The sequence below is a fragment of the Carassius carassius genome, chromosome 19, assembly GCF_963082965.1.
Source record: "Carassius carassius chromosome 19, fCarCar2.1, whole genome shotgun sequence".
Taxonomy (NCBI): domain Eukaryota; kingdom Metazoa; phylum Chordata; class Actinopteri; order Cypriniformes; family Cyprinidae; genus Carassius; species Carassius carassius.
In genome coordinates, this window is record NC_081773.1 from 10,561,466 (window position 1) to 10,582,772 (window position 21,307).

At 36.8% G+C, this 21,307-nt stretch overlaps 1 protein-coding gene across 2 annotated transcripts in view; it reads left to right on the forward strand.

The window, feature by feature from the left end:
• Positions 1-12,878: 12,878 nt before the first annotated feature.
• The window catches only part of myo10l3 (myosin X, like 3), a 72,824-nt gene continuing 64,395 nt past the window's right edge, over positions 12,879-21,307 (forward strand). For both annotated transcript variants that reach the window (XM_059499797.1, XM_059499798.1), the window contains exon 1: positions 12,879-13,172. In XM_059499797.1, the coding sequence (XP_059355780.1) occupies positions 13,152-13,172 (21 nt within the window). In that variant the 5' untranslated portion in view covers positions 12,879-13,151. The remainder of the gene's footprint in view (positions 13,173-21,307) is intronic.

Below are 21,307 nucleotides of genomic sequence, written 5' to 3' on the forward strand. Positions count from 1 at the left end.
CTACTTAGCCATAGTCTGGGTCCTAAAGTCCGCCTGAACAAATCGGCGATTCAGTGACCACTTTTCATCAGTAATAATAAACCAGATGGTTAACTTGTTTTACTTTTACTGTTTTGCACTGCTAGTGAAGTGTATTAAAAATAAATAAATAATTACATGGCTAAACTGATGGACGAACCTATGCAATAGCCACAAATGCACACCCGTAACAAAACAGTAGCTCAGTGAGCAAAACTTGGTGGAAGATTTAAATAAATGTAATATCATATTGCTGTTGCTGCCTTTTCCTAAAGGTCATACAGTTTTTATGTTGTGCCAAAAACAGACCAGCCTGACCAGACTTGGTCTGACACCAGCTCAGACCAGCAGTTCAGTCTGGTTTAGTCTTTTTTTTTTTTTTTGCAGCTGGGATAGCTTTAAGTTTTGTTGTATCATGTATGTAAGTTTGCCCGGATGAAAGGTCTAATTCAAATTTTAAAACTTTTAAAATTTAAAGTCAGTTTAGTTTAGTTCTCACCCACCAGGATGGGCCCACTGGGGTCCTCAGCAAACTTCTAAGGGGACAAAAAATCTAAAAAGTTGTTTTCTGTTTCTCCTCAAGATCGTCCTTGTTTATTAAGGAACATCCATAAGTAGACTCATGTATCTCCTGAAATCACAAAATCAATTATTATTAAATGTTTTATTATGTAAACAGTGTCTACTTCTGTTAATAAAAAAGTTTGGAATCAAGTATAATTGTCATAGTACGGCAGAAAAAAACAGGCCTTCAAAATTGTGCTTCACAAAAGAGGGCATATCATATAAAAAAGGTTGACAACCAGTGTAGTGTGTTTTTTTTTGTTTTTTTTGTTTTTTTTTACAAATAATAAATGCAACTCAGGAATAAGCTTCTTAGATATTAAATTACCTTGGATGTACACTCTTGATTGTGTAAACTTAAATGTCTTATAAGCAGAGCTTCAATGGTTGGCCTCAGACACTAAGAGGCGCTACACTACACGATAGAAGACTAAAGTTGCATTCGTTCATGTGCTCTTTAGCGTCCTCTAATGAGAGGCTGCTGTAAGTGAGTCTGAACTAACTTACTATAGTCAGCAATCCCACATTTATGTTCTGTGAAATCTATCTCAAATGTAATACTAATGTTAATTTATGCTGTATATGTGGTGTTAGCACGTTATCAATGTAACTATCACTAGAGTGACTTCTCTAGTGAATGGAAAATGGCTTCCATAGATTATATACATACAGGATTTAGCCTACTCATTTCAATATAAAGAAAAATGTATCATTTATACCAATATTTGTCTGCACCACGTAAATGTGTATTTCCTTCTGCTGCTTTAATGGGAGCAGGTGGGCTGGTGAAGTGACTTGTCACAAATTTTCACTTGTGCTGCATGATTGTGAATGTTTACTGCTGGCCCAGACACCCAAATAAACAGTGGCTGATCTAATGGTGTTGACACATACGCCACACCACAGCCATTGTTTGACACCATCTGCTGAACACCATAAAGAGACACGCTGCACAGAATGTAAGACAATGCATAGAGTTTGTACAACCCGAATTCCGGAAAAGTTGGGACGTTTTTTAAATTTTAATAAAATGAAAACTAAAGGAATTTCAAATCACATGAGCCAATATTTTATTCACAATAGAACATAGATAACAGCAAATGTTTAAACTGAGAAATTTTACACTTTTATCCACTTAATTAGCTCATTTAAAATTTAATGCCTGCTACAAGTCTCAAAAAAGTTGGCACGGGGGCAACAAATGGCTAAAAAAGCAAGCAGTTTTGAAAAGATTCAGCTGGGAGAACATCTAGTGATTAATTAAGTTAATTGATATCAGGTCTGTAACATGATAAGCTATAAAATCTTTGTCTTAGAGAAGCAGAGTCTCTCAGAAGTAAAGATGGGCAGAGGCTCTCCAATCTGTGAAAGACTGCGTAAAAAAATTGTGGAAAACTTTAAAAACAATGTTCCTCAACGTCAAATTGCAAAGGCTTTGCAAATCTCATCATCTACAGTGCATAACATCATCAAAAGATTCAGAGAAACTGGAGAAATCTCTGTGTGTAAGGGACAAGGCCGGAGACCTTTATTGGATGCCCGTGGTCTTCGGGCTCTCAGACGACACTGCATCACTCATCGGCATGATTGTGTCAATGACATTACTAAATGGGCCCAGGAATACTTTCAGAAACCACTGTCGGTAAACACAATCCGCTGTGCCATCAGCAGATGCCAACTAAAGCTCTATCATGCAAAAAGGAAGCCATATGTGAACATGGTCCAGAGGCGCCGTCGTGTCCTGTGGGCCAAGGCTCATTTAAAATGGACTATTTCAAAGTGGAATAGTGTTTTATGGTCAGACGAGTCCAAATTTGACATTCTTGTTGGAAATCACGGACGCCGTGTCCTCCGGGCTAAAGAGGAGGGAGACCTTCCAGCATGTTATCAGCGTTCAGTTCAAAAGCCAGCATCTCTGATGGTATGGGGGTGCATAAGTGCATACGGTATGGGCAGCTTGCATGTTTTGGAAGGCTCTGTGAATGCTGAAAGGTATATAAAGGTTTTAGAGCAACATATGCTTCCCTCCAAACAACGTCTATTTCAGGGAAGGCCTTGTTTATTTCAGCAGGACAATGCAAAACCACATACTGCAGCTATAACAACAGCATGGCTTCGTCGTAGAAGAGTCCGGGTGCTAACCTGGCCTGCCTGCAGTCCAGATCTTTCACCTATAGAGAACATTTGGCGCATCATTAAACGAAAAATACGTCAAAGACGACCACGAACTCTTCAGCAGCTGGAAATCTTTATAAGGCAAGAATGGGACCAAATTCCAACAGCAAAACTCCAGCAACTCATAGCCTCAATGCCCAGACGTCTTCAAACTGTTTTGAAAAGAAAAGGAGATGCTACACCATGGTAAACATGCCCCGTCCCAACTATTTTGAGACCTGTAGCAGAAATCAAAATTGAAATGAGCTCATTTTGTGCATAAAATTGTAAACTTTCTCAGTTTAAACATTTGCTATGTTATCTATGTTCTATTGTGAATAAAATATTGGCTCATGTGATTTGAAAGTCTTTTAGTTTTCCTTTTATTAAAATTTAAAAAACGTCCCAACTTTTCCGGAATTCGGGTTGTACTTAAAGAGGAAGGCAGATGCTGTAATTTAAAATAGCTTTACGGATTGCTCCCATGTTCCCATAAAGTATGTACTGGAGGGTTAAACGACCCCATGTGTGAGAAGAGCAAGTCTTTTTGGCTTTTAAAGGCATTCTTTTGAAAACCAAGCATAATGCTGTTAGGCAGTAATGCAGTCATTATCCTGATGAGCTGAGTAAGCAAACACACATACCTCCTGTGTTATCTTAACGCACACTAACACACACACTCAGTCTGAACAGGGAACATTTATGTTTTCAAGTGTTAAGATGTTTGTCACTTAGTTTAATTAGTTACTCTATGATTTTATACATAGGCCTAATCTAAACTGAGTAGATGTACATGCATGAATTGTACTCACTACATAGGAATATTCCAATATTAACCAGAATATAGTCATGTTCCAATTACATAAATGTAAATGTACAGTAAATACATACCTGACTGCCATTATCAGATTAAACAAATATTCCAGATTCTTAAATCTGAAGACAGCTGTCATTATGTCTATTAATCAAAATTTGGGTTTGTGTAAAGACATTATTCTGGATATCTACTTTAACCAAACATGTATTTATATCTGCAAATGAAGGTAATTCTGTGTGACATAAAATAATCAGCATGTCTTCGCTTATTTGGATTATTCTGCCTTGTGAAAAAGAAGTACACTTTAGCACACTTTTAGTACTTATTACAGAAAACTTAAAAAAGTGTGAACTGAGTACATTGCTTTCAGACACTTATTTGCATGTTAACTGTAATTAAATGAACATTTATTGTAGTTTAAGTTTATATTATAATATATGAGATGATGTTTGGAGTGCATTTTGACCCACTTAAGTTTCATGATTACTTCTATTGTTTTTTTAAATATGATTAAAGTGCAGAATGTACTGACAATTACTAATGTCTTTTTTATTGAAACTTGTATGTAATGTATTTAAATATGTGTTATTGCACATTTGTAATTATGAAGATGCATTAATGTAATATCAAATAACAAACAGCGATTGAATTTGCAGCATAATTATGACACTTATTACACAGATTTTCTAAATTAACAATAATCTATTTCTTAACTTTGTTGGGTGTTTAGGTTGCGACATTTGCAGCATTTAGTTTGGTAAGATGAATCTCAGTTTTGAAGTTCTCTCTTCAGGGGACTACTGGCTCTCTGTAGGGAAAGCATCCCTCAGGCACTAATTAAACCAACCCGTACTCACCTCCCTTCACTTGCATCTAAATAAACGTATTATTTATTAATACTATTAGTGCAAATGACAGATTGGGACAGACTGAGATCACATTCTCTGTGTGTCATTATGGCTCTTTTTGTCTAAGTAGTGTTTGTTTAATAAGTAAAGCATAAATGAGTCAGCCTTTTGAGATGATTTGGCTGTGAGTCAGGTCCTCTCTCTGTCAGGATACAGAAATACATATCCTCTAAAGGGGTACATGGTAATCCTAATTAGAATGGCTTTGGATTAATACAATTAATGCTGGGTTTGAAATTTTATTATTTTGTCCTAAATAACTGACCTATGGTCTTTTGTATTTTTTAAACCTCATTTTTGTCTATTTTTGAGACAAATCAATACAATACGTGAACCTGTCACTAAAGGCCCATAGTATTTTAAATTCATGTTCTTTTCTTTGTTGATTCTTGTTTATTTTGGTTAGTTTGTTTCCATACATGAACACGAAGCACTCTTTTAATTGCTCACTATTTATAATGTGTGTCACAGCTGCATTTCCAGGGGTTTTCCGGAAAAGGCCTCTTTTTATATGAGGATTTGCTTGAGTCAGAGCTTGTGAAATGACAGCTCTGATGAATTATTCTATTCTGATTATGTTCTTTACAACATAAACCAAATATTTTTGTCATCCTCCTGACTTCCTGAGAGCATCATGTCAGTGACCCCCAGCAGTCTTGGGAATCTCAAAATCATCAACCGCCTGACCAGACGAACTCCTCCGGATTTCTCAACAGTGAACATTTTTGCCATTTTAGTGACCAAAGTTAATAGGGCCTGATGAATCACAGCACCATGTGGCATCAGTTTTACACACCGCATGTGCCATGGATCATGTTGCACTCTATTAACACATCGATGAATGTCTCTAAATTCCTCCCATTGACTATTTAATGTCATCTTTCCTGTGAGTACTCATAAACACAACATTGAAGGGATTCATGTTTAACCCTGATATCTTGCTCAGTAGATTCCCATAATGAGTCATAAGTTGTGCATGTTGAAAATGTTTGTGTCTAACTGTTTGCTTGTTTTGAAGAATGAGGAATGGTATGTTACTATATTTCACAATGAGTCCCCCCAGAGGCTTCTGGAGAAGAGTTTTTTTCTTCTTCAATCATTCTGTAACTGTAGAAACAAACTATTATAGAGCGGAACAAAACTTTATCCCAACTAACAGGAAAATCTGGCACGGTTCTCTCAAAATGATAATTTAATTTTTTTTTGCCTTTAATAATGTTCTCAAAACAATAGCAATAAAACATCATTAATTCACTGTTCATGGAATGTTTTTATTTTCATTCTGAAATGGTTTGGTTCGAAACTCATAAAATGTGTGGTTTTTTTTTGTTCAGAGAACATTCAAAAGTAAGGTTCCCATAATTTTTGTAAAATAATGAAGTGGAAATTTCCACTAACGTTAGAATAACCAAGAAACTTAAAACTTAATGTTTGGAACATTCAGAGAACATCCAGGCATAATGTTATTATAACTTAATGGGAACATTAGCAAGACGATCTTAGAACATATTTCTGTTAGGTGCTATCTTGAGCGAACAGTAATAGTATACTCTTCCAAACTGTCAAAAGGTCGATAACTTTTAGATTTAGGATATAAAAAGTAGAAGATCAGCTTGCTTTGTAATACTATTATGATGGGCTTTAAAATGAAAATAAATGAGATTTGTGTCTGTGTACATTTATGGAACATTGAAGTGCTTTGTGTGGTCGATGTGCCTCTTTTTATAGTGTATGTTGATGTGAGATGGCTGCAGTGAGCATCATGTTACAGCAAACATTAGTGATGGCCTCGCAAGACTATTGAACCCAAGTTCCCTCACATTCATAAATGAGAAGAACTCAAAATATGTTGAACTTTTCAGGCCTGTTCTGGAACTGCTTGGTCCACAGCAGGATTTCTCCTTATCTTCCAGCACAGTTATCTGTGAGGTCATTTAAAGCCCCCCTCTGTTGCCCCCCACGATCTTCTGCATTCCACGCCTTTGTAAGTTCTCATGCACTGCAGGATGATGGTTAAACCAACACAAACCTGCCCCCTTCTAAACTCCTCTTTGGCCTTCCACCCTGATTATATTATGAAGTATATAGCAGCTCTGTTACAAAACCTTGTGAGTGGTTTGTTTCCTACCATACAGTTACAGTAGGGCAGCTGTCTTCTAAGGCAGCACCCTAATCATCAGGGACCTCACAAGTGACTGATTTGGACACTGACAACAGTCCAACAAATGTCAAAAAAATAAAAAAAATAAAGAGTCTGACATTGCAGTGTTTTTGAACCATTTTTCAACTTTTTAATTCATTAACAGCAAAACTTTAGTACTGTGAATTAATTAAAACTTATAATTTACATTTCTAACAATTCACCACCATCATGGAGTTTGTTGCAATGCATTCTGGGTTGTCTGCTACACCATGAATTAATGCAGTTCTGTATCATATAGTCTAAAATGAAGTAAGTAGTGCTTACTTGGCTCACTATGTTTTTAGAAAGCACAAATATTAACTGAAATTCATAACGTTTTATGTCACCTATTAGGTAGCACAACACAAAATGCAATGTTCTTCTAACATGTTGTAGTGCTGAAGATCTGCACAATTTAGATCCATCAATTCAGAGGGCTCAATTAAATGAGTTCATTCACTTAGCATTAGTGTCCTGTAAGTGTCTTGCCCAGTAAATAGATGATGACTTTGAGCAGAAAGTATGAGTGAGATCATCTAGATTACTGTTTTTGCATTGTGATGTCTAGTGCATTGTGAAAATCTGCCATTCACACTTTCTTCTTTTGTGGTGCACAGAAATTTGGTATTTTAATGAATATTTGGTCGAGGGTAGGTGGCTAAAACCTGCTTTCATAAGATGGAAGTAAGGACATAAAATTTGAAGGAGCAAGTCCTTACATTGGTTTGTGAAATGCAACTAAAACACCAGAAGAAGAATAGCACATTTCCACCACCTACTGGACTGGAGTGTGAGGCACTGCAGGGCACACAGGAGAACTATAGCTGCCAAGGTTGTATTGTTAAAATGGCTTAAATATCAGGGTTTTGTTAGGTATTGTTAAAATGGCTTAAATATATTTTTCTACCGAGACGGATGGGAGAACTTGTAAAATGAGTTTTAAGGAATTTTTGATTTTTGAGACATCACGTGTGTAATTTATGTCAGTAGTAGACACAAGTCAAAATAATACAATAGTACACAAGCATGGTGTTCAGAGTAATCGCCCCAAGACAGTCATTACAGTACTGTTGATCGAAACAGGGGTTGTGTGTCCTCTCTAATATGATTTTATGTTCAAGGCGACAGTGCATGCCCTTATCTGATGTTTCATTGGTTGTGACATTAGCTCAATACATGTGCTGTTGATCAGCTGCTGCATCAAGGCATTAGTGCCATTTTGTTTTTATATAATCACCACAAGCCTGATCATGTGATAATGCAGTGATTGTACAACAACTGAGAGTCTTTAGAAAGACTCTTTATCTAACTTGCTCTTCATCATATATGCCCCTTTTTCGACCCATTAACTGAGATCTGATGCTTTCAGCCAAGGGTTAATTGATCTTGCCTCGGGCCTGATTGAGTGTTAGATTGCTACAAAGACTGCCATTAATCCACAAGAAATCACTGTCAAAATACAGGGCATAATACATTTCTGTGTTGGCAGATGCTATGTCTACAATTTTGGCAGCAAGTAAACTGACTCAGGGTCAGGGGACTGAAACAAACTCCCAGACAGACAGAATGTGTGCCAAACAAGCTCTCAGACAGACAGAATTGACTTCAGAACTGGTATCTGTATACATGGTATGCCAGAGCAGAACAGCTGATGTCAAATCAGAGCGCAAACTGTGAATGTGGCAAAAGCCCTACAAGAGACTATAAGCATTTTTATATTTTGATGGCTGACATTTACTCTGCACTAATTATGCTGATTTTGAATACGGTGTGTGTGTGTGTGTGTGTGTGTGTGTCAGAGAGAAGACACACTGTTGTCTACTGACACACAGAAGGCCTATTCAGGCCCTGTAGGGGATCTTCTGACAGCTCCAATGGTAGTTGCTTTGTTCTGTTTTTCTCACAGAGATGGTATGTTAGATCAGGAGCGTCATGCACCATCCTTTTTTATTTTCTTCTTCTTTTTGAGGGCATCTCAGTTGCAATCCTTGCTTTTTTTGTGTCCTAGGCCAGGGTTTTCAAACGTTTTCATGCCCAGAGCCCTAAATATGATGACTTTACTAAAATATATACATTTTTTTATTTATAAAGAGTCAAGGCCAATTGACCAACTATTTTATAAAAATATAAAGTGTGATATTATAAAGGCAACATTAAAAAATAAATAAATAAATAACTGATATTTATATTGTCATTGTGCTAAAGAAAATTATAAAAATATTATCTGGAACATATTTATTAAAAGTTTATATTTTCTACTGATTATTATAATAAAGTTAGGTGCATGAACCTGTTAAAAACTGATTTTGTGTGAATTCTGTAATGTGCTGAATCTGAAACCTGACAATCATAATAATACTGAATGAAACAGTAATAATATCAAATTTGTATTAAAAATGTGTTGGTTTTTATTTATTTAGAAGAATTTTTTTTTTATCAATATGCAAGTATTACATCATTGAATAATTATATAATATATACATATATTTGATAATTAAATAATTGTGTGTTAATAAAAATGTTGTTAGTATAAAACATTTTGGCTAAATTTTCCAAAAGTGTTTTAAACAGAAAATTGTCATCAACTGTCATCAACTGTCACTTTCAATTAGATTGGTCTCATCCAGCATTTTTTATATTTTTATTTCAAAGTAAAAAATCAGAGGTGGGTCCAAAGTATCATTTTCACAAGAGCAATACAACATGATGCAAAAAAATTTATTCACACATTTTATTGACACATTCTCATTTTAACACGCTTTTCTGAAATCTGTATATGAAATGATAAAATGACTGCAGGTATCACATAGAGTTGGTGCTGGTTAATGAAGATATTCTCCAGAGGGCTATGGGGGGCGGGGCTACAGAAACACTGCCAGGTTCTCTGTCTGTTCCCCTCCCCCATTTCTTCATGGGCCGCTCTGATTAGCCAGTAGCAGCCACCCCACTGCCTGCCTATGTCTGAGCTCTTTGTCTGACCTCAGGTATTGCACAAGACTTTATCTTTGGTGACCTGAAATTTTCTATAATGCATCTCAGCATGCGCACCACACAGCTGAACCAGGTTAAGTTATGAAATGGAGTGAGACTAATTACAAATCTACTTTCTTTTGTGTTTGCTGAAATAGATGGGGGCTGGTGCACCACTTTAACACAACACCAACCCATCCAATCAAACAATGTACAGCATCCTTGAATACTGATAGTGTCATAATAACCCACTTGAGTTGAAACTGATCATTCAGATTTTCTTTTCATTTGTAATATGAAATACTACATAAAGAAACAGCACTTTTTATATATAGAATTTATATATAAATTATTTCCAGGGGTAAATTAGCATAAAGCAATACAAAAGAATCGCACTAATCAGCAGCTTAGCATGAAACTGTCATTTAACAGATCTCCTTCTTCTGGGATCTGTCACCGGCACCTGATGCCGTTCTCATACCAGCCACATGCCTCAGTCTAAAGCAAACACAAATTGAAAGGCGTTTGCACTGATGTTAGAGAGATCTGAAATCTGCATAGAATAAAGTCTGATTGTCTGAACAGAGCTAGATATAAACCTAGGTAATGAGCTTCACTGCATACTCAAGTAATCAGTTTGACTGGGATTAAAGCATAAAAACATGTTTGGTTAAACCTGGATCAGAAATACAAGAGAATGCCGTGAAAAACAGCTAAAGACTTGAAACAGATCATGTTCTCTGTAGTTTACACATGACTGTGGCTGAGCTCTTATTGAATGAGTAATTCACCCAACATTTTATTCACCCTCAGGGCATCCAAGATATAACTGAGTTTATTTCTTCACCAGATTTGGAGAAATGTAGCATTATTTCACTTGCTTGCCAGTGGATCCTCTGCAGTGAATGGGTGCCGTCAGAATGAGAGTCCAAACAGCTGATAAAAACATAATAACAATAATCCACAACAAGGCTCCAGTTCATCGGATAACATCTTGTGAAGAAAAAAGCTGCATGTTTGTAATAAACAAATCCATCAAGACATTTTAACTTTAAAATGGCAAACATACAAGCCCATTGTCTATAATAGCTAATCTTCCAGCTGAAAAAGTCCATCCCCTGTTGTGCATATACAAACATGCAGCTTTTCAGTTCACAATACGTTAATTAATGGACTGGAGTTATGTTGATTACTTGTGGGTTATTATGACATTTCAAAAAGCAGTTTGGACTCTCATTCTGATGGCACCCATTCACTGCAGAGGATCCATTATTAGTGAACAAGTGATGTAATGCTAAATTAAAAACAAACTCATCCACATCTTTGATGGCCTGAGGGCTAGTAATTGTTTTACAAAAAGCTTTAATTTTGAGCGAACCAAAAATTTCTTTAATAACTGATAAATGCACAATTTACTAGACAGGCACCTATTTTGAGAGTCAACTCTTGTATTCAGCTCTTTTTAATATAAAGCATCTCTTTATTTGCTTATGCAGGCAAGTCTGTCACAGACAGAGCTAAATATTCTGAATCGACTTTGATCAGAAGCAGTAACTACTTCCTGTCTGGTAAGTTATTAAACAAGAAACATTAGTTAAATGTCTTACAATTTTCACTCTCTCATTTTATAAGTACATAAAGATGTCGGATGTCATAGTTGTTTACAAAAAAAATCTTATTAAGCCTGCTATATAAATTGTATTCCCTTTAATACTCACGACTGAACTGAATCTTTTAGGCTTCTACATCTTTTGCAGACCACTCAATCAGAGATTAATGTCCTCCACAGTCCTACGGAGTGCTTTTATGATAGAGCACTTTGAATATAAAGCTATGGATCAGACAGAATGGAGTTTGGGAGAGGACATTATTTTATCCCCAGAAGAACCACTTGACTCCATTTCTATTGATTCTTATCTTACCAAATCTAATTTTATGTCTTAAAAAGTTTATAGGACATACATTTTCAAGGAGAGCTGCAGTTAAATTTGGGCCTATCGAAGTACTTCTGTATTCAGACTTCTAGTTTGGGGATCCAAGTCATTTTAAAACATTAATGCCATCTCCAAAACTCCCAGAGTAATGAGCACAGCAAATGAGTGATGAAAAACTACAACGTGCAACATTATTTTGCATACACCTTGTGTTCAGTTTATCATTGTTTAAACCTAGTTTAATATTGCTCTGGCCTTTCTCTGTCCTTGCAACCCCAGCTGATAGAAAGCTAACCTAAATGAGAGAGGTCACATAGCACAGTGCCTACAGCAAGAGCAGCTGTAACACATTCATACAGACAGACCTCCCTCAGTCTGTGACTTGAGAGGAATTCCTAATAGAGATTCATAGGAGCTCACTTGAATATAATTAACCCCACTGTAAGGGTCAAACAAGCTGAGATAGTAGCCCTCATTATTGATACTGACAGAATGTCAGGGTATGGACCCTGAATATATTCATTGTAACATATTATTCATAACCATTCCAAAATATTGATTTGATATTATTATTATTTTACACATAAATCCCTTAATGCATATGTTATAGCTAGTTGTTAACTGGCATATGTTAATATTTATATTTAAATGTTTTAAAATGATGACCAATATGTATCTTTAAATTTGTAGTAAGTTTAAATTTGAGTGACTTTCCAAAGAGGACAGTGGTGATCCAGGCACTAAGTGGGTCAAAGCCATTCCAGGTTTTTCCCAAAATAGAATTCCCTGGACATTTTTTCTTCTTCTCTCTATTGGAATGCTCAGAAAATCCACAATTTATTGTGTCCTGAGTAATGTTGAATTTTTCACCATAAAAGTATTAATATAATTATATATGTCTAAATAAGTTTGGACAATTTCTGAGGACAATTGCAAAATCTCTATTCTGCCTTAAACAAATGAAGAAGAATGTATATATATATATTAGTGTTAGTGTTATAGGGTTCACTGCTGTGTGTGTGCACTTTGTATGGGTTAAATGCAGAGCACGAATTCTGAGTATGGGTCACCATCTCTATAATCGCCTTTTTTGTTTTACAATTAGTCTATACAAAGCATTTCAGTACTGATCAAATAATAAAAAAGATCTTGGTGCCAGACCACTTTATTTTATATGTTAGGAACTCTCTACAAGCTCGGAGTCTCTGTTATATGCAGCTCTAGCGCTCTCACACGGGTGTGTCTAGTGGGCGAGGTGTCGCTGCCAAGCCCCGCCCCCAGCAGTCATACCCAAATGAGCCGGTGGCCTCTTGTGTTTCTCTTCACAAAGATACAGAAGCACACGCCGCGCGAGACGAGCCGGACCGCCGCTGGGATAAACGCGAGCTTCTTCTAATACACACAAGAGACACAATCCAGCCCTCATAGCGGCTTCCCAGGCAGTTTGTCAAGAGTGTCTTAAGAGAGCTTTAAGCTTATTCAGAGGAATTACTGTATGGACGGTGCGATGGGAACTTCAGCTGTATGTTAACCGCGTGAATGAAGAGCATCTCTACAGTCAGTGGTACCCTGAGCACCAAACACCGGACAGGACCTTAATACAGATGGATACCTTCTTTGTTGAGGTGGGTGGAAAACTTGAACACTTCACTGGAACCATCTCTCCCTGTTTCCTTTGTGATGGTTCTGCCTTTCAAAGGATGCTGCTGAGCTTACATCAAGTTTTGATCACTTTGCAAAATTATCTTGAATCAAAACATTATATATATATATATATATATATATATATATATATATATATATATATATATATATATATATATATATATATATATATATATATATATATATATATGTGTGTGTATGTATGTATATAATGGAAAATATATAAATTGTGTCAATTGTTGTTGCTGTACAGTCCTTTTTTGCTGAATTAGGTGACTATAAAAACATGGTCTATGAAGTGTAAACAATACTTGCTGTGTTCCATTATTATGTGTTAAATCTGTTAGGACCCTCTGTCACTTCAGGTGAGAAAAAAATGGGGAGTCCCACTCACATTAATTTCCGGTTCAAAGGTTATTTAACACCAAATCACTGCCTTTGAAGATCACTAGCGCTTGCAGAGAAGCAGTGAACCAAATAACATCTTGATCCAGTGTAAAATGATCATAAATGCCCCAGTGGAGACCCCCAGGATGTGTTTCATGCCTCCCTCTGTCTGCTTTGCTCTTCAGTCTCTGTGTCAGCATGAGAACAAACCTGCTGGCAATGAAAGCTCAGACCTCACACACATCGCACTGATCCACGGCAGCAGTATTAAATAGATACTTATATAGCATTTAGATAGCCGTATAAACCCCCTTCCAATATTTCAGACCACCATAGAGTAGACATAGAGTTGGTAGACAAAATAAATACATTTAAAGCCCACACCCTAGTTGTAGTCAGGTTTAATCAGTTAATTTTTGCACTGCATGTGTTATTCTCTCTTAACTTTGGTGGTCTAATTAAAGAATAGTTCTTTGTACCTCAGCTGTACATAGGCAGCTGTTTTCCACACAACCCTTTTACTTTATCATACAGAGTAACATACTCTGTATGTTGTATTGTGAGATATGAAGTCACAAAGTCGGGCTTTCATAGCAGAGCATTGGAGGACAACAGCAGGCCTAAATGAGAAGAGTAATTAAACATCTGTCTGGGATGGAGGACAGAAAGGGTCTGAGACACATCTAAGATTAAAAGCTTGGATCCACATGCATGGATGCAGCCGGAATGATGAGGCTTAGAAGTAGCAACGCAAACATTCCATGATTATTTATAGACATGGTCTGCTGTCAGGAGGAAGTTCCCATTCATTGGCCAATGCAACGGCCAGTGTGGCTTTAATTAATCTGAAACACTGAAAGCATTTTTACTCAGATCTACATCAGAATTATTGAGGCATGAGTTGGTTTGGAAATATTTAAACAATGTGTCTGATAATCAGATTGGATTTTTTTCTGAGGTTTGGCCTGAAGATTCTTCACTTTGCTTGTATGATTTGTAATTCAGGGTTAAGCTACATTTCCGCTGTTATGTTTCACTGATATGTCAAAGCATTGCCTTCCTTTCCATCTGAATCCACGTTTGGGACCAGGCATAATGATATTGCCAAATCCCTAGCTTCCCCTCCAAGTGGTGTTCTCCTTCAGACAAGCCCTCATCCTTCCTCTGCCAGCTGCTGAGTCACTAGACTATTAAACACTCAGAGTGCGTCATTTAGATCATTCTGCTTGAGCTTACCTGTCCATGCCTACTGATCCTTATGACTAAGTTTGGTTGTTCCCAGACAGACTAGTGAGTTCGTCCACATGGAGAGATTTATGAAGCATGGGCTTCCCGTTCCATTCAGCACTCCCACCCACGATAGTCTCATCAAGGCTTTAAAGTGAGAGTTAACCCTGTGTTTCCCTGGAACAGTGTGTATATAGGGTGTTTTAGAAACTTGCATTGTTTTTTGTTTTTTTTCATTTTTGGCAGTGAACTGCTGTCATGTTTACGTGTTGGAGCGTAACCATGTTATGTGCATAAAATAGATGGTTGCACAGTCAAAATGTGTAACTGGAGAAGTGCTTAATGTTTCAGTCAATGATTTCAGCCCTTGAAAACTATTTGATTAAAAACCATTTCAGCTGGATATTTTCAAGTTTGAATTCTGCTATGTACTTTTTTACACCATATTTAAGGAAGTTTCACCTTTATTGTATTTCAAATTATTTCTTACATAAGTTAAACATACACTGCCTTGTAACTGAATAATTCATAGGTGTATTGGATTGAAAAATTAAAACCTATACAATGAAAATGAAAAATGATACATCCTGCACATTAATCAAACTTGCATCATTACGAAATTTTGGAAGCAATGTTTTGGTCAATTAAATGGTTAGTTCACCCAAAAATGAAAATTAGGCCATAAATTACTAACCTTGAAGTCATCCTTGGTGTATATGACTTTCTTCTTTCATATGAATCCAGTCAGAGTTATTTTAAAAACTGTCTTTGATCTTTCAAGCTGTTTAATGCCACTCAGCGGGTGTTGCACTCTATCAGTCCAAGATAATTTTATTAAAAAGCTTTTTCTTAATGGATGCACTTTTTATTAAACTTCTATTGGACTGATGGAGTGCAACACCCACTGAGTGACATCAGACACCTTGAAACTCCAACTGGATTCGTCTGAAAGGAAGAAAGTCATATACACCTAGGATGACTTCAGAGTAATTTATTGCTTAATTTTCCTTTTTGGTTGAACTAACCCTTTAACCAACATTCAGGCTTACCATAAATTAATCAAAATATTGCTATTTTTTTGTTTTAAATAATGGAGGTTTGCATAGACTATGTTTTAGAAATCCTATATGAACACCCTCTTCACTGGAGTGAGATAAAGTGGATAATGTTGAAGGAAACTGGGCAAACTGGATCCTAAGATACAGCTGGAAATGATGCCATAACTAAACACAAAATAAAAAACGAGGCCCCTTTTTGACATGTTTTTGCATATAGAAATGAAATTGTTTTGTGAAGTCAGAAAATTATTAAGCAGTTACATGGGCAATCATGCCCATCCATAGTGTGCAGGAATGTTTATATTTCTCATTCGCATACTGATTTGAGGAATGTAGTTCATTCCTCAAACAGCACATGTGTCCATTCATTAACAGAACCACAAATACATTTCCAGCTTAGTGTCAGCTACGTTAAAAATACCCACAAAGTCCACTTCTGAAGAGCAACCTAAAAAAGGGATAGATGCAGTGATGATGTCGCCTGGAACAACAGCTGACCTGCTTTAAAAAAGGAATTCCTACTTTTAAAATGTCTCTCAAAAGAGTGTCTCACATCCAACACCGGATTCCAGATACATTCCTGTCTTGAGGATCTCAGTCTCTTTAACCCTGACCCGAGATTCCTAGCCATGCCTCCTAGTCGCCCCATGGCTCTTAGATTTAAAGTACCTCTGGTTTGGATTTCACGCTATTCTTCTCACTGTGACTTTGACTTCCTCAGGCAACATCTTGGTGCTGAGATGTTGATGGCAGCTGAAATCGTAGCTTTTCCTTTTTGCTCTGTTGGGTGTACTAGACAGGAAGAACAAAACAATAAAATCGATTTTTGTGTTCCTGTTCTCTGCCACACCTATTTTGTTCATCAGACCTTTCATGGGTACATCTTTTCTTAAGGAGTATCCATATATCAATATGTTTGCTTGTTTATTATCAATAATAAGTCTGTTCTAAGGCACCCACTTGCATTGTTGTAATCTCTTATTATGACTAATCAGTCACAGGATTGACTGTATGTGCTCAGGAAGTGCTTTCGTCATGCTACAGGTTGATGTGAAGAATTATGTATCGTCCTCTCACAAGTGCAGGAGTTATTTCAGTTCAAACCGGATTGCTAGTTGATCCAAACTTGAGCAGGAGTGGGCTATATGAGTACACCAGCAATCCCACAAGGCCATATTAATCCCTTTCACTGTGGCCTGGACTTTAGGAAGGCTTGCTTATTTTCAGGACTGCCTTATTTATTAAAGCTTGTCTGTTATACGGTTTTTATGCATGGATACTGACAGGATTTATTCTTTGTGACCAGTTTTTTACATGATTATTAGGTTGTAGTGTGCATCTGGACACAAACCCAGATGGATTCACCCCAATCCAACTCTTTGTTCAGTTTGTGGGCTTAATAGGTCTTGTGAGGCCAATCTGTTGTTTTATTTTTGTTCATTATGGAGTTTAAGCACCATAGCTGTCTAAATTTGCAAATGCCATTCTTGTTTTTTATCCAAAAATCACAGCATGGCGGTTTTGGAGCCCTTTTGGAAACATTGTGCAGTAAACCATAATATCCATGGCTCAAGAAGTCTTAAGTATGACTCAGTAAGAATAAATCCCTTTTGGTGAGCTCTATAAAGTTTATTTGTTTAAGACATAGCAGCAATTTTAAGCTACTGAATATAGTAGGTGTAGACTTGCACTAGACTTGTCTGTGATGCATTCAGTGTACGTACATAGCACTTTGTTTTTCAAAAAAAAAAAAAAAGGAAAAATTTTTGACTCAAATTTGTTGTTTCAGAAACACTATTAAGGCTATGGCATTGTACAGGACTGATTCTTTTTAGACACAATTTGCAGTGCCTTCTAAAGAGCGTGTGCATGTAAATAGCACTTCCTCTGTCATCTCCTTTGAGGCCTGGCCATGTGTGCACTGCACCCCTTCCCCCTTCATTTCTTAATACTATACCTCTGCAGTTGTATCTCCATCTGCCGCCGCTCCTGCCCCCTGCTGAGGTACAGTGGCCCTGGATCCTCGCCATCAACACCAAATTGAGCTTATTGAAAAGGCTTTTGTTGTGCCTAAGGGGCAAATTATGTGGAAGTAGTTACCACTTTGTGCCAATATACCATTCAAGCCTTGAGGACTATTGAAGGTTGTCGTGTTAAGAGAATTTTTGGTGGAAAGTGTTGGTGGATCATCTTTTTTTGTAGTCACTGTATGTGTGGCACCAGAAGAATGGCTTCATATGAAAATAGTCATTATAATAATTCCAAAATATGATCATATAGGCTTAATTTCATTTTGGTCATCTGATTGTAGACTGTCATTTGTTTTCTTGTTTTCTGTTTTTTGAACTAGTCATGCTTAAATAAAAAAAAAAAGCAGGGTAAGCAGAGATCACTTTCTGCTATTTAGACCTGCAAGAGTGCATGAAAAAACAAACCCTTAGAGGAATCTTGAAATGTTTTGGCATAATAGAGCATCTGTACAATTATCACCCACTCGGGACCAATAAATTAGTCAGGTGGACCCACCTTTTCGTGATAGCTGTACCATCCCATCCTTCCTGTCCTTCTGGTGACGGTGCAGCATTATTTATGTGCCCCTGTCAGCGGCTGTAGCTCGGGGCAAAGAGAGCAGACAGGTTTAGCAGACAGGCTTTAAAGGTTCTGAATAACACAATCAGTTCTTGTGCTGTATCTGTTCACAAGAGACAGTCCCCTGACCAGACCCCAGAAAGATTCACAGGTGGCCGTGGAAGGCCTCATTTTCACTGAGGTCTATACACACAGGTTACAAAAAGACAGACGAGATGCTGGGTATGGTTAATTGGGCAGGACATTTATTTGACATTTTTTATTGATATTTATCTATTATCTTACCATGTTTGCTTAGATATTGTACTCATCTCTTTTTTTTTTAATAAATATATATTTTTAAATGTTTTAGGGGTTTATCTCTAAGGAGATTAAGCCGTTGCACAGCTGACATGTAATATCATCCTTCAATTTAAGCTTGTTTAATGTCAAACCTGCTTTGACCTCACAATGATTTGTTTCATAATAGTTGGAATATAACTCTATGTTAATGCTAGCACACCACCTTTGACTTGACCTGGACTCCATGGCGGATATGTTTTAAGCTAGTTATGAAAAATGAATGTTGCTTGAATATAAAGCCTATATAATACAGGATTTATCTATTTTCCGTGGTAGTTTTGCAGTTAAAGAAATGTGTACGCAATGCATGCTATGCAAAAACAATCGTCATTGATTTTCATGCATCAAGCAAGCACTTTTGAGCTTTTGTTGACCATATTTGATGTGTTTTATGTATGTGCATTTTAGTTTTTACATGTGAAAATTATATAGCCTTAAATGATTATGTTCATCATATAAAGTGATTGTGTTAAACTTGGATTACTCGATTCATGTGGATTACTTTTACAATGTTTTATAAACATTTTAAAGAAGTATAATGTTTTTGAGGAAAGAAATCTCTACATTTTTATTTGGAAGATGAACAAAGGCTGAATTTTTATTTGTTAGGTGTATGTCAATTTAATAGAAAGAAATATCCATAATCCTTGCTTACTTGGAGACCATCTTGAGTAAAAAAAAAACAAAAAAAAAAAAAAAAAACACTCAACATGTAATTGTTTATCCAGCCCAGATGGTGAGTTTCCTATGTTAGCACGAGTTTTGCCCTGTGATTAAGACATCATGGAGAGACATCTGTGAATACAGTCACAGGTTTAAAAAAACGAGTTTGAGTCCCATTAAACTGCAACCGTATTATATTACCCTAATTGAGACACTCTGCATTGTTGTGTAACCTAAGTTGAAATGACTTTAACCTAAGTTATGTGACTTTAAATGTGTCTGTAAATGGTGTTTAAATTAGTTATAGTCATCATTAGATGATCAGCAAGCTAGCTGTTTGCATTACTGGATGTGGCAAAGCAGATTTAGCTTGAGGCTTTGGAGCCCCAACCATCTCCTCCATCAGAGAAATACACTTCTCATTATGCTCTCAGTGGGTAGCACGACCTGGGTGGCACCATCGCTGTTATTTGCTGATGTATAAAGGATGTTGGAATAGTTTTAGTTTTTTTTTAGTTCTAAGCGATAAACGTGGCAAAATAAATTGTACAGTCAAACACTTATGACACTGTTTAAGACTTTATAACTTTAAAACACATTTTTTCTTAATGCTGAAAATTTGATAATCTACCGCCGCCGCGAAATACGATTTTTCTTCGGTACATCACCAGTGGTATCTTCACTATGAATTTACGAAGTTCTCCCCGGTATTCGTCCCGCTCTTGAAGTTACACAACCAGTCTTTTCTAAAGTCTTTATTGCTTGCTTAGTTGTGGTACCTGCAGCACCAAACTTTACATATTCCCTTTAATTTCTTTTTGTAATGTTGTCTCCCTGTGTTCAGATTTAAATACTGGCCTCATTAAAAACATAATCAATGACCAAGCTTACACTAAACCTGCAGCTGCAGTCTGAAGAGAAAAATACATTTGGATATATATAACTTGTAGTTTGAATAGTTGGTTTAAAAAAATGGATCCAATTTAACATATCTGTACTGTAAACAACACTGTCTACTGTGTAGGAGTATTCATCCACAAGTTTAATTTACTTAGTACAATAAAACCTGTCATGACTGTTAATCACTGTCTCTTTGCTTTATGCAAATCAGTCAAACATCTCAGTTGTAAGGTTAATACCATTAAGTGTCACAATCTCTTAATGCTAATAGCACTCTTTCTGTTTCTCGTCTGGTCTGGGGGAAGTCAGTGTCCTTCCCCTGGGGCAGGATCTCTCCATTAGCTAATTTCTGATCAGCTGCACCTTCCATCATTTATTCAAACTGCTGTCAGCCTGGTGATGTTTATCTGATCCTTTACAAAACACTTCTCCTTCTCTGACTCTCTCTATACTGTCAATTCATCTGTGAATTTACATGTTCTAAATTCTTAATGTTGTAAATGTATCGCTCGAGCATGACGTAAGGGTGCTTGCTGCAAATCATTCCTGAAATTTGTCCCAGAATTTACCAATGTTTGAGCTCATCAACAGGAATTTTATTCAACAGGATGCTAAACGTCCATCTCGACTGGGACCCTGATTTGAGGCGAGGCAAAGCTCTCATTGGCTTGCATGATGTCATGCAGGTCTGGGGAGGTTGAGGTTGACACGGGGTAGGGAGCGCTGTCTTGATTTCACTTGGCAGTAACATGTGACATACAGTAGGCATCCTAAGGTACAGTTTCCCCTCTTGCACTAGATTGGGCTTTTGTTAGTCTTGTGTGTGGTCCAGTTGCTCTTGTCATGTATTTTAATTGAATCCAGAGTTGGACTATTGAGCAGGTGTCAAAAAGTAGTTTTGAATATTACATTAACTGAATGAATTTTTT